Source organism: Papaver somniferum, chromosome 4 (genome assembly GCF_003573695.1).
Source record: "Papaver somniferum cultivar HN1 chromosome 4, ASM357369v1, whole genome shotgun sequence".
Classification (NCBI taxonomy): Eukaryota; Viridiplantae; Streptophyta; class Magnoliopsida; order Ranunculales; family Papaveraceae; genus Papaver; species Papaver somniferum.
Window position 1 is genome coordinate 17,835,884 of NC_039361.1, and position 14,714 is coordinate 17,850,597.

Consider the following 14,714-nt stretch of genomic DNA (forward strand, 5'->3'; position numbering starts at 1 on the left):
AATCAAATTTGTAAACAGTGTAGCAGATATGTACTCAAATTTGTGGTCCTTGATTATGTTATTTCACACGTATTTAAACAGTAGGGTATATTAATCATTTCAATGTTTTCAAAGAACTTTGGATCCTAGGATAAGGGTAAAATCCGGTTGGACCCGATTATAAATATCCTCATGGGCCTAGGACCAAACAAGAAATTTTCCTAAAGTAAATGGGCTTCGGGCCAAAATTTGTACGGTATATATATATTTTCCGCACCCAAGTAAGGTTCGAAATTCTTAATAAGCTATAAATAACAATATTGAGTATACCATACTCAACGAGATTAATACCTTACTTAGCGAGAAGATCCCTAGAAAATATGGAGTTTTGTCGATATCAGCAGCTGAAATCGTCATCGTCATCGTCATCGTCGATAAGGTAAAGAAATATTTATTATCGGATTTAATTTAAAATAAACAAAAACCCTAGTTTTAGTAATAATTAATAAACCCCTTAATTCTGGATATTTAATATTATTTGTTTTTTATTATTATTGCAGAGTTTGTGGTGGTGGTGACGGCGGCGGCAATGTTCATTCTGAACTTCCTCCTCCTCCTGTTGGTTTTAGATTTATACCAGAAGAAAATCATTTAATTGGTTACTTGCAAAAGAAGTTAGATAAGCCTGAAGATCACTTTCCGTTAATTCTTGAAAAGAACATATATGACGATGATGACTGCCATCCTCTGCAGCTTTTGGGTTTGGAGAATTTAAAATTTCCTTTTTTCTCAATTAGGGTTTCTTTTTCTTGGATGAATCTAAAGTTTCTTATTATTATTATTCAGAATCACATGGAAAGGAAGGAGTTGTATACCTCTTCTCACCAAGATTTCGCAAATATCCTAATGGGAAACAACTAAGACGTGATGCGAAGCACGGAAAATGGAAGAATAGTACACCGGATGAACCAGTCATGCATGAGGGGGTTGAAATAGGCAGGAAGTGTAGTTTTGTATTTCGCCCAAGTCCTGATCATAAATCAACACACTGGTATTTGTGGGAATATCGGATTCCTAACCACAAAAGTAAAGATGAACCAGCAAACCAGAATCTGGTACTTTTTAATTTTTATTATCGATTTTGAATGCAATATTGTACGTATGGTGTTACAAAATATATATGTGTAGTTAATTAACTGGTTTGGTTTGTTTGCATGTAGATGGATGGACTCGCTATATATAAATTATACTATACCAAAGATCTCGAACGACAAAGATCAGGTAGAAAACCAAGTAAAGAACCAAGTAGCAAGCTGAGGAAAAAGAAAGAACCAAGTAGCCGTATCGTAAAATTACCAGCAAAAAACTTTCTCAAGGAGATTCCCGTGGACTTCAAAAAGTAGAAGCAGTCTATAATGTTCATAATCGCCAACAACAACATGGAATGGCTCAGGTAGGTAATGATCAAGCTCATTATAACCATAATGATTTTAGTCATTATTATAATCATAATGAAATTAATTATCATGAGCAAGATTACATAATCAATGAACAGTTGGTCCAAGATATCGATTGGATAATGAATAGTGACCATTGTAGTGTTCGCGATTTTGACGTAGCTGGTTTGTCATCAACGTCAAATATGTTATCCTTGCAGAAGGATTCCATGGAACCACCAATGAGTGCATTTCCTTATAGTCCTGCCTTTACACATATCGATCCCGGATCATCTATGAACAGACAAAGCACTGATTCCTTCTACAATGGCTGGGCAAATAGCAATATAGTCGATAACCAAAATGGATTACAAGGTGGTGGTTTTGCTGGAGGAGGCTTTGATAGGATCCAATATGGTCATGCATTTCCACCATTGCCTGATAAGCTTGTTCCTAATTATAATAATCTTTATTACAGCAGTAGTGTTACTCAGATGTACAGTGACATAGCTTCAGTACCAAGCCATGCTCCATTGGAACAAGAATATCCAGGAGAGTTGCCTCCTTACTGATGATTCTAACAATTTTCCTCATGCTGCAGGATCTTTATGAATGATTCTTTTTGAAATTTAGGGATTAGATTTGCATAATATAATCATAATCAAGGGAGAGAGTATATTAAATAATTGCTTTGCTAGCTAGTTCTTTAAGTTGCAACCATCTTCAGTGTAAGTTTATTTTTAATTTCCCTAATAGAATATTTGTTTATACAAGTGGTTTATCTTGATTTCAAAGCATGCCATTATTTTTTTTTTTTTTTTTTTATCATTATGAGCAGGTATATAATCTACCCTTTTAATATTACAAGCTGTTTCATTTGGATCAACGTCCCTTGTATAATTCATCACTTGCTAGTATCATACAATCGCCTTCAGCAGTTCGATCTGTAATTGAGATGTATGGTTCTGATACATATATATGGTTTCATGAAAACATCCCCAATAGCACTAGTCATTAATTGCAAGAAATCCAAGATCTGGGGAACCATCCCATATAGATAACTCGACCACCAGATTCTTGGATTCGTACGAGTTCATCAGGCATATATATCTGGCTGTTTAACAAAAACAGGAACCAAAATTTAGACCTGGTGTTACCAAAAAGTAGATATAAACATTTTCAAAATTTACATAAATTAACGTGGGTAGCTAGATCTTCAAGATTTTGATTTCTTCAGAGTTACTTTAATGTACTTGTGCCATACGTACGCATGTACCACGGCCCATGCTGTCTCACCTTCGTGTCCATTGCAATCTCAGCAAATATCAACACTCATATCGTATCCTTCGGTAAGTCTCCCACGACAACTCAGTTGCAGGATTCTTTTATCTAAGATTCCATTGTATTCTCTGTTATTTTTAAGGTTGGAGACTCCACTTTATACTTGGCTCTACTAGATGGTTCGTCTATGAACTAGCAGGTGAAGCGTAAGTTAATTGCTTAATTGATAATAGTTTTTCATGGATCTCCTTTGCAGCATGAACCGTAAATTTTCGACTTGCCACGACACACAAAAATGCAATTCCCGTTCTTCCTTTTCTGTGGATACATTGGAGTTATATATCCTGCACAATCTATGGATATGGAGGGTACTTCTCTTTCTGCATTTATGTTCTTGTGGGCTTATCACCGTACGGGTCTAGTTCAAGTTGGCGGAAATAAAAAGAGGATAAAATAGGCTTGGGAGCCAGTTTCCCACCCATGTTTCAAGCTGGCTTCCCCCTGGACACGAGATTGCAAGGCACAAAAAATGGTATTCTAGCATATTCACCCATACACGTAATTATGTCGGAAGTATGGAATGAAAAAAAAGAAGAATGTATGCATGGAGGAAGAAGCAAGATTGTTTCTCATATCGAAATAACATCAATTGTTATATCTTACATCAACTGTTTTACAGTATCTGTTTTAAAGCCCTAACTTGACGAATGATGGCGCATTAGATGACTAAATCAACAAAAAAAATATACCGTAGCTCATATTTCATAGTATTGTGGGCTGAGCCCTACGAAAATCGGAAAAATGACACTGTTGGACACATCTTTCCATTTGAAATCATAGCTGAACAAGTAATTCTTTGCTGGAATCTGGATAGCTTGCAATCTACGGAAACATATCATCGAAAAACCCGCAAGAAAGTCAGGACCGTGTTTCCTCTTAATTTTTAATGCTTTAACGAAAATCGTTCTGTACTGGAACTATTTATGGTTGTAGTGTGCATTTACATAAGTATAATTCTAAGATAATTATAACCGAATATATATTGTTTCATTATAAATAGAGTAAAACTGAATACATTACTGCCTCAATATGTTCGATTCGTTCTTGTAGTGTTCTTGGTCTCGGTAGTGATTCTGGCGGCGGCGGCCGTGTTAGACATACGAAGTCTATTATGAAAACGCTGGAAATTTGTTTCCCGAGTAGCTATAAAAAGAGGCGTTGAACCAAAACTCTAGTTAGCTTAGTTCTTGTTGAACTTGTTTAAAGAAACCATTACAAATAAGGAAATGCTTCCACTATATAAGTACTAAAGAGAGTTAAACAAGCCCATTCTCTTGATTTTTTTCTCTTAGCAATATGCTCTCCCAAGAAAAAGAAGATGATTTACTCTCCCCGGAAGAAGAAGACGATTTACTCTGTGGAATTATCCGACAGTTGCGAAAAAAGGTACACCTTTTTCTTTCATTTCTTGTAGTATTTCTACTTCTTTGTTTTATACTTTGCACTGCATAATATAACTGTCTGGTTGACTAGTGTTGTACGTAACGCGCATGAGTGAAGAATGAAACACGCACATTTTAAGTCATCAAATTTTGTACTACAGATATGACATGTATTAATGTTTTTTACTTTTATGTTATTGCTATAATCAGGCAATGGAAAAATTTATGGCAATGAGTGGAGAGCAGCGTTGTGATACGGTTGTGTCTCTTCCTAAGTATGATGAATTCCAAAGCCACGAAGAAAAGATAACTGAAAAGAATAGAAAGGAGAGCGATGAGAAGCTTTGCAGACCCACAAGGTCCGCAAGGAAAAGGCAGCGCGCAAAGAATTGTCATGTGGAGCCTGCAAGAGAAAAGGCTGTAGATGTGACTGCTGCATATGCTGAAACCCCGGATGATACTGCTGCATATGCGTATGATACCAGTAAAGAACTAGTACTTTATGGAGAAAGGGAGATGTCTGAAGCGGAAAGATCTGACGGTGACGAAGTAGTTAGTGATCATGATAACAGAGAATTATGGCCCCCACTGACTACTAAGAAGAAAAGATCAGTGTTAAATGAAAAAGATAATAACCATGAGGATAAACCTGAAATGGATATTACGGCAGAGACAACCGATAGCGAATACGACGAAGAGGAAGGAGAAGAAGAAGAGAAGCCTCAGAAGAAGAAGGCTCGAGGGAATAAAATGACAAAGAAGCCGAACTCGAGAGAACCATCTCCACCTCAGGACATGTCTGCAGTCCTGAGGTGGCGCAACACCAATACATTGGTTGTTTGAAAAGACTATATATACCAGCGATATTTTACCTAATCTAGGAAGGTTATTTATGTCTAAAACAGTGAAAGATTCTCTGACACCTGCTGAGCGTAAGAAATACTGGATTTTGAATAAGAGTAATGGGAAGAAGGAGAAGAAGGAATACATAGTTACATTGGTTGAACCAGATGGAAAAAAATCAGAAATTGATTTCAAGATGGAAAATTTCTTGTTTGGTCCTAAGCCCATAAGGTTATTTATAGTAGGGTCCAACTGGATTTTAGACTTATCACTAGGTCCATAATATTTTGAAAAGAGCAAAATGACGAGCTTACCCTAGTAGTTACCACGTGTGAAGAATGCACCCACTATCTATTCCCGTACAAAACCGCTGAAACGGTCAGAAAAATCATTCGTTTTCTAAGAGAAATTTTTTTTCTCTTCACAGAGAATTCAGAGAATCCTAACTATCCCAAATTCATTTAGAGATTTTTGAGACAACAGATCTCAAAAATCATTCAGAGATTTTTGCTAGTTTGAAAAACCCTAAACCTAAATTTCTCTTCTCTTCCGATAATGGTTAAAACAAGAAAAATCACAAGAACAATCCAAGAAGAAGAAACAATAATGGATGATAGCACTGCTCCTAGAACATCAGAAGACGATTCAAGAATTTCAAGACGAAAATCAAAGAGAAAAAAGAGTAAAAAGGTTGAAACACCGAAATCGAAGAAAAAAGGTACTGATTCAGAAAACCTATCTACATGCAACTTCTACTTTGTGTTTCTAGCACTTAGAATTGGCAGTACATAACTATAAAACTGCAGAATAAGAATCAAAAGTGATATGCAATTTGTTTCATTTTATTTCTGATACATAGAGCCAGCAGTACATATATCAAATACTGAGGTTTTTTCTTAATTAGGTTGTTTTTTGGCAGTACATAAGTCCAGTAGTGAATGGGTAACATTGTTTATGTGTCTATTTACCACTGTTTGTGTTTCTGGCACATAATTGGCAGTACATAACTAAAAAACTGAGACATTGTAGTGTTTATGTACTCTAAATTCATCTGTTTCTTTGTTTATGTGATAATGATCTTTGGATATGAAGTACATAAGGCCAATAGTGATTGATTGTGTTTCTGAGATGATGAATGTGTAGTCCATAAATGTTGTACTGAAATAAAACCAATTAAATTTTGCAGGTAAGGTTGTGCCAAAATCTGTTAGGAAGTTGTATAGGTCTGGTTTCACAGCACTACATAGCCTGGTTGCCAGAATGAAGGCGAGTAAATATACTTTGAGTGAAGCCACATTGGAAAAGATAGTCGAATCTTCTTATGGACATATGTTTTTGATGTTCTGGCACACTAAGTACTCAGAAAGTCATTGGGAAAAGTTGGAAGCTGCAGTGAAGAAGTACTTGAAGTGTTACAAAAGGGGTCGAGTCAAGAATGAGCTCACATTTGAGTTTGTTAGAAGAGGTGAAACACACATTATCACGTCGACACCAGAAAAAATGGGTGTAATGTTTGGAATGCCAAGAATGGCAGGAAGAAGAACTGATGACACCTTTTTGATGGTAGGTGGTGGATGGAGGAAGAAACCATTCTACATTAGACACTTTGGTGATAGCAACACGGTTACAAGACCAATGCTACAAGATGCCATCTTGAAACTGCTCAAGCGTACTGGTATCAAGAATTGTAAATCTGAAGGTGGCGAGACAGTGATGATGACAATGATGAACAAGTAACCGATAGTGAAGATGATGAAGATATGGTACAGGAACCAAGAGTAAACTCGAACAACAATTGAAGATATGGTTAAGCTATTATGCCTGTTTATGTGTATTACTTTGTTTTTTTACAACAAAAGATGCTCATAAACTCAAAGAAAATACTTTGGTTTAGTTGATGATCTTGAGAAGTCAAAGAATGTATCTTGGCTGACCTGATACATAGTTTCTTAGAGAAGAAAATCAATCAGAACTACAACACTCCCGAGGACATCACTGGTTGTGTCGTCTATTTGTTGGTATCGATCATCTAGTACAAGCTTTTTTTTTCCAAGTACATATTTACTCTACTGTCATTTAAGTTTCTGTATTTGATTCTATTGATGTTATTTTTGTCATAGTTGTTGTATGCGGAGCATACTCACTTGGTGAAACCAGTGACGTTACCAGATGATCGATACCTTCCAAGAGCGGCAAGGTGGAACATCAAAGAAATATCTGTTGAGTTTCTAAAGGATATGGAGGCTTCGCAATACACAGTAAGTCCCTAAGAAAAACAATACATATTACTAGGATAAGTTTTATTTCATTATGCTTCTTGTAGTTTTGGTTTAGGAAACAATGATGCACCAGTACATATCTAAAAAACTGATTAAAGTTGATGAATTTAAGTATAATTATTTGTGTTTTCATAAATAATTATACTTAAATGATTTGTTTTAGGTAGGACACTATCAGAAAAGCAGTTTTCTGATTGACCAAAATGATTGTGTGTGTGTCATATGCACTATTTATTTGAGTACATATATGTTATACTGATACAAAAACTGGTTATATGTGTGCGTTATATGTACTTTTCCAGTTCTCTAAAGAATTTAAGGATGAATATACTATGTATGAAAAAGAAATGTTGAATGAAATTGCTCAAAGGCTTCCAGTTGAAGAAGTGCCATTGACAGTAGATTGGCAAGAAAAATTCGAGGATTTGGAAGTAAAGAATGAAGATTTGAGGCTGACAATTGCAGAAAAATGGTGTGAATTACAGAGCAGGAAAGAGGACGGCCTCCCCATTGATGTGAGTATCCTAGAAGAGCTTTTGAATGATATATATCACAGAGCTTACCCACCTCCACAACCAAACTCGGGAGAAGAAGAATCTAGCAGTAGCTCTGAAGAAGGGCATGATGATTTGGATGACACCGTTCCATCAGCAACTACTCCTTTGGTAACAGAGGATGAACAGGAAATTCCAGATGATACCCAAGAAAAGTCGAATGAACAGGGAAATGCTACTCCAACAATGCCTGTTATGGGGGGCTCTGAAGAAAATCTCACACAGTTCGATATTGAAGTTTCACAGTTTAAAATTTGGGCTAGATCTGATTTGGAGCGAAAGGTGAAAGAGCTGCAAGAGGAAAAGAGCATGCCAGAACCATCACAGGTAAGTTATATTCTTTCTAGTATTAGTTTAGTTTGTAAAAAACTAAAACTTGTCAGTACATATCTACTATACTGAAAAAACATACAAGTACATATCTGCAATACTGATTAAAAACATATCACCTTATGTTGAATAACAGACTGAAAAGGCTGAACTCCAACAAACAGCAGCGACACAAGTTCTGGGTAATATTGAAGTGGAAATTGGTTCTCTTAGAGATAGACAGGTGAGCGAATTGAACGTTACACTAGTTACCAATTTTATACTTTGTCATCCTATAAAATAATACGGTTTGGCATTGCATTTATGTAGGGTGCATCGCTTGAAGAAATGTTGCCGAATATGCAGTTTATGCCTTTGGTTTGTGAGCTGCCGAGTCTCAAAGAACTGCATACCGTGCCGATGGAGAAACTGATTGACCTGGCCATCCATGGGAAGGGTATTTATACCGATGAGTACTCAAAATATCTACAAGCTGAAATTATGGGAGATCCTTATCCATCCTTAGGAATTCTTAGTCTGGAGTACCCGTCGACTGGTAGTTTACCAAGCTTGGAAAAAATGGAATCTTCTCAAATCTTCGACAAATTTTATGCTAAAGATCTGGATCCTCCATCACAAGTTTCAAGACCAACTTTTGACTTGGGTTTAGGACCAAGTGATCAAAATGGAGAAGAGGTGCAGCAGCCTGCAATTGATCTAGGTGCACCTGATCCACCTCAAATCCATCTTGCAGCTGCGCCTGCGCATAATGAAGCTCCAGCTGCTAGAGGAGCATCAGATCAAGCTCAAACGGATCCCTCGGATGAGCAAGCTCAAATCGATACTGCACCTACACTTATGAAGCCTCTGCAATTGTTTTAGCTGCAGCTGAAAAAGCTCGTTTGAAAGCTGATCTTCAGCAACCTGAACAAGAAGTATGAACATGTTCTAAACCTAGTACATATATCCTTCTGATACATATAACCAGCAGTACGTATATCAATTTTTGGTCAAATAGCTCGTAGTCTGATTTGTTTCAAATGCAGGGAATAAGGAAACCTTGGGATCCCATTCCATTCAATGAAGTAGAAAGGAAGAAGAAAATGAAGAATGACAGAAAGCAACAGCCTACTAAAAAATTAGAGAGTCTTGTAAGTACCTAAATCTACTTCTGTTTAATGAATTTATGTTTTGTTTTTAATGATGCTTTTAGCATATGTACTAATGCTGCCGATTCTCAAACAGAAGTATCCAGTTTTAGATGCTGAAAAGGCAGAGGAAGCTCGACTGAAGAAGAATATGAGCGCCGAAAAAGCTAAAGCATATGCTGAGACTCTCCAACTTCTTTCTGAGCTACAGAAGGTAATTATAATTACCAAAAAAGTGAAAAGTAACAAATTTATCAATACTTAATGGACCACTTATGTTACATATGTTCAATAACATGGGAAAAACCAACAGTACATATGTTATGTACTCAGTGAAACTAAAAGTACATAACTTCTGTACTGAAAAGAATCCAAGAATACATATGTTCTATTCTGTTCATTTTTTTTTTGCTTTTTTAGTCTCTCTTTTTTTTTACGTTTATGGTATATTGAAGGATAACGAACCTGGAGTTAGTCAAACATCAGAGGAAGATGACGTAACACTTGCCAAGAGACTCGAAGATAGGCTGGCTACAAAGAGTAATGAAGTCAAACCAATAGCGAAGTCGACCACGTCAGTCATGGACAAGGAGAAGAAAAAGCCGACTATCTCAGCCAAGGAGAAGAAACTTACTCCAAAAATCACATACACCCCTCAGAAGCCAGTAACTCGGAGCCACCCGCAGAAAAGAGTTGATCCTGAGTTTGCTAGTGGCAAAGGACTGTCGGGACATAAAAGGCGAAAAACAAAGTCCAGAACTGAAAACCCAGTTGGAAAAGATTGCCCAACAGAGAAAGTTCAGAAAAAGGATAGCGAGAATGTGAGAAAGAGAAAAGCTAAAGGTGATCCAAATCTGCAAGAACTTACTAAAAAAGTGAAGAATGCACGCCAATGTTGTTGAGCCTAAGGAAATCTCCGTTCTATAAGGATTTGAGTTCACAACAAAGAGCGCTTCTCTCTCCTTTTTTGACAAAGCTACCTCAATGTGAGTCTCTCTTGGATAGTCCCTTTCATTTTAACAAAACTTTATGTACTTCGTTTAGAATCAAACTTATAATTGATTTGGATTATTTGAATTTGCAGCAACAGTGCTTGGAAAGCTCCTGCTGTGATTGGTCATCACATATTATCTGCAGAGACCTTTGAAGATCTGCTACATAACAGGGCTTTAGAGGGAGATCTTATAAATTACTGGCAATACCAACTGAAAAAAGCATATCATAATGAGCAACCAGTGAATGGACAGAGAAAGTACATTCCAGTACTCCACATTGATCCAACAGGCTGGGTATGTTTTCCAATTTATCTTTATAAACAACATGCATCATGTCTTTGTAAAGGGCATAGCATATCTGCGAAACTAAAACGAAACAATTTTTTTTTGATGTTGTAACAAATATTATGCTTTCATATATGTGTTTTACACTATAATTTTCAGTACATATTTACTACACTGATAAATTTAATTCTTTTTCAGTTTTATTTAAGTGACCCAGTACATCAAGTAGCAGCAAACACTGCTGTATTCTTACCCATCAGGAATATGGAGGAAGGAACCAGGAAGATTATTATTCCAATGTCACACCAAAACGTGCATTGGACGCTTCTTGTGTATGAATGCGAGAAAGGCGAATTCTTCCACTACAACACTTGGGAAGCTGTATCCAAAAATGAGTGTCTCGATAATGCTAATCTTATGGCAGAATACTGCTTGTTAGCAATTAATGAACGCTTGTCGAGCCTGCGCCTTCCACTTGTAAGCAGAGTAAAGATGATTAGTTACCCAACACCTCAACAGGGAGACTATCCAGATTGTGCAATATATATCATGCACATCATGAAGAAAGTTGCAAAGGAGGAAGTAATTGATGGAGTGCGAATGAGCTTGGGAGACCCAGAAGAACTAAAGGACAAAATACATAAGAAGAGGATCTCTTTAGCATGCAAAATACTCTCAGCAACATCTCCTCCTGAGGAGAGCTGGAATATTCATGCTCCAAAAGGTTTTTAAGACAGTGCTTATATGAATTAGGAATGCATAGTAGAAGTTATCATAGAGAACATATTCAGAGTTTGCTAGTTTGTTTTAGACAATATCAAAGTTTAGTAATTATTCTTATTTATTTTGATAACAATTGTTCTCGAAACTATGGTGTTTGTGTTTAATCTATGTACAGTTGTTTGGCTTTATAAAAATGTTGACATGTTGGATGGTAAAAGTCCATAGTATGAAGTGTTTTGTTGTGTATTATGTAACATAGACCAGCTATTAGAGTCAATTGAAGAATATGACTCTCTAAATTTGTTAATCATGATGGGAGAGAACATGAATCTCAGAGCTGGTCTCTTTGTTTGGTGTGTCTTAATTGAACAGAAAGTACATAATAGTTGTGCTCAGAAAGTCTTGAACAAACTTGGAAATCAACCTGAAAACCAATAATATTGAAAGTGGATAATGCAGTACAAAGTACCATTAAAAGAGTCTTAAATGAGCACAAAGTACCTTGTCCCAGAAAGATATCAAACAGTACATAATTTCAGCACTCTAAAAAAAGCGAACAAAAGTATTTAAAATGATGCGCAAAACAGAATCTGCATTGTGACCAATAGAACTAATAAGGGAGAACTGAAAATCTAAAACTCATGGGTATGAAGGAATGACAGTGCACGTTGCCTTGTTGTGGTGAGTTTTCTTCTTACAGTTGGAACAACGGACGGACTTCCTAGCTTTCTCCCATGCATTCTTGATACGATTTCCCTTTGGCCTACCTGGTGGAACTCGTGGATGGGGTGGAAAAATAGTATCCTCTGGCAGATACTGCTCTGGCCTGTTGTAGTTGGGGATTGGTCTGATAGCAATTGAATACAGCTGCTGAAAATTTGTAACTTTGAAGTAGTCTTCGATATAATCTACGTATCGATCACCCTTGGCAGATATAGCTGCTGTAGCATGAGAGCATGGAAAACCATAAACACGCCATCTTTGGCAGGTGCAAGTCTTGTTCAGCAGATCAACAGTGTGAGACCTGCAGATGCGTAAAAAGCTTTTCAGCACAAATAACTTAAAAAGCAGTACATATATGCAGCACTGCAAGCAAATACAAAAAACAAAACATATGATTCACTCCTACATGTATGCTATAGTACAGTAAAAGTTGTTTTATGGGAAAAGCTAACCTAGGCGAATGAATCTCATACTCATACGCAGATGACTGAGTAACATTCCAAACTCGACCAATTTGAATATGTTCTTTAAGTAACGCCTCGTAGGTAGGAGTGAGCTTCTCTGGGTCCATCAAAAGACTCATTTCGCGACGTTCATTCATCAACTCCATAACGCGTAACCTATGAATGGAACAAAAAGAAAACTGTAATAAATTTTGAACAAAAAAAAAATGAACCAAAAACAAAGAAAACACCAACAAAAAAAAACACACACAAACCTGATCATGTCAACGAGGGCGCAGGCAGGCAACCTCTTGTCTTTCCGAATCCAATTATTGAAGGACTCAGCAACGCTTGATGTAGTCTGACCAAATCTACAGCCAGTGAAGAACGCGCTGGACCAATGTTCCCTAGGCATATTGCGGCAATACTCAGCAACCCCAGGCCTTCCCATTAACTCCATTTCCATTAGTGCTTCTTCATATCTTGCTGGTGTGAGAGCATAAGTTGCTTTTTTGAAACAAGCCATAACTTCTTTGTACTTCTCGTCCGATTTCCTGATTGGTAAGTTTCCTTGCAAGTGGTAGTAACAATAGCCATGATGGGAAGTAGGAAAGTGTTTAGGAATAGCCCTCAACAATCCTTCATGACGATCAGACATAAAGGTGATAGGACGGTCATCAACAATGTTGCTAAGATTGCACATAAACCAATCCCAATTGTCAACATCCTCTCCTGGGACCAATCCAAAGGCTAGCGGATAAAAACCTGGAAAAAACAAACAGTACATATATTATATACTGTCACTAAATATGTTGCTATATTCATAGACGTAACATATATTATGTACTGGAAAATAGACTAAGAATTTCCAGTACATAATAGACATATTGTACTCAAAAAAAGGTCTTATGCTTACATATATGAATTAATGTGTGTTAGACACATAACTTTTCAGTACATAAATGGTATACTCAAAAAGTTCCAACGATTAAAAGCAGTGAATAACTTGTAAACAATAACAATTAAAACGTAACAAAGAGCACTTGCCTTGATTCCCATTCAGACAAGTAGCAGCCATAAGGGTACCTCTAAATCTCCCGGTCAGAAAAGTTGCATCAACAAAAATCATTGGTCGACAAAGTCTATAACCTTCAATACAAGCGCCTATTGCGATGAATAACCTTTCAAATGTCTGAGTTGCATCGTTAAACTGAAAATCCTCATAAGAGCCAGGATTTTTTCTTTCAATGAATTCACCCACCAAACCAGATCAGAGTAAGACTTTACATCATTCCCAAAAATTTCATGGTGTGACCGTTCCAAACCATGATATGCATGGTGATATTTGATATTAACACCAGCACCAACTTTTATATAATCTTCAATTTCGCGAGGCTTGATAAGTGGGTTGTGCATCACACGATCATGAATAAGGTTGTGTACCAGCTTCTTCGATACTTTAGGACTTCTCAACTTCACACCAGCTCCACAAGTGTGCCTCCAACATACTTTTTTATCCTAAAAACATCGCAAGTAGAATCAATAGCAACTGCATGGATCATCCAAGTGCATGGGACTTTACTGCATTTCATTGTGAACCTTTCACGATCATTCTTCACCTTTGTTACGCGATACCCAGTCTTCAAACAATACTTTTGACAGGCCAACCGAACACATCAACACCACCACAAAAAGCTTGTTAGGATCATCAAAAACATTCTCCCACCCATCGGACAGAAGAGGTTTAACAATTTCTTTTCCATCAGTTTCATAACTATCTCTATCTGCCCTAATCAGTTCTGAATTGTTGTCGACGTCGCTGAATGTAGAGGAACTACATCCACCAGCAGAAAGAAAATCCACATGCAGCTCAAAGAACGCCGATTTCTTTGAAAAATGCAAGGCAGCGAGACCATGAAGTTGAAAGTCAGCAATCACAGGCACTTTGACACCATTCTAACATAAGTGATGATAATCTCAGAAGGGTTCAAGGTTCTCCAGTTTTCACAAATAAGAAATTTCAGGTCATCAATACTAGACTTAAAAGTAACGAGGTGAGCAAAATGATGATGCTTATAGTAAATGTATGCATAGCAGTAGGTATTTGGATTGGAACACTCTGCATCAGACATGTTTTGAACCTGCAAATGTGACAAAGATGTAACAGTATTAAAATACAGTATTTCACATACGTACTGATGGGTCAAACTAAAAAAAGTGAGAGATCTATGCAAGAAACAGAATCTAAGAGCAGAAACAATGAGTATGTCATAT

At 36.9% G+C, this 14,714-nt stretch overlaps 3 protein-coding genes across 3 annotated transcripts; 2 read left to right on the forward strand and 1 right to left on the reverse strand.

Annotated features, from left to right (window-relative positions):
- The first annotated feature begins 359 nt into the window (after positions 1–359).
- LOC113272095 (protein ATAF2-like) lies at positions 360–1,987 on the forward strand. Its single transcript, XM_026522001.1, has 6 exons — positions 360–418; positions 540–739; positions 826–1,094; positions 1,200–1,260; positions 1,356–1,432; positions 1,535–1,987. The coding sequence occupies exons 1-6, from the start codon at positions 360–362 to the stop codon at positions 1,985–1,987; spliced, it is 1,119 nt and encodes a 372-aa protein (XP_026377786.1).
- Positions 1,988–5,587: 3,600 nt separating this feature from the next.
- LOC113272096 lies at positions 5,588–11,302 on the forward strand. The gene is made up of 14 exons (XM_026522002.1): positions 5,588–5,699; positions 6,168–6,668; positions 6,893–6,999; positions 7,102–7,239; positions 7,563–8,141; positions 8,281–8,367; positions 8,454–8,844; positions 8,988–9,058; positions 9,170–9,274; positions 9,369–9,485; positions 9,727–10,165; positions 10,248–10,257; positions 10,356–10,560; positions 10,750–11,302. The coding sequence occupies exons 1-14, from the start codon at positions 5,588–5,590 to the stop codon at positions 11,281–11,283; spliced, it is 3,396 nt and encodes a 1,131-aa protein (XP_026377787.1). The 3' UTR covers positions 11,284–11,302.
- A 611-nt stretch (positions 11,303–11,913) lies between these two features.
- Positions 11,914–13,518, reverse strand: LOC113272097. Its single transcript, XM_026522003.1, has 4 exons — positions 13,488–13,518; positions 12,716–13,205; positions 12,450–12,617; positions 11,914–12,298 (listed from the first exon to the last, which is right to left on the reverse strand). Exons 1-4 carry the CDS (start codon positions 13,516–13,518, stop codon positions 11,914–11,916), a joined length of 1,074 nt encoding a protein of 357 aa, XP_026377788.1.
- Positions 13,519–14,714: the final 1,196 nt, after the last annotated feature.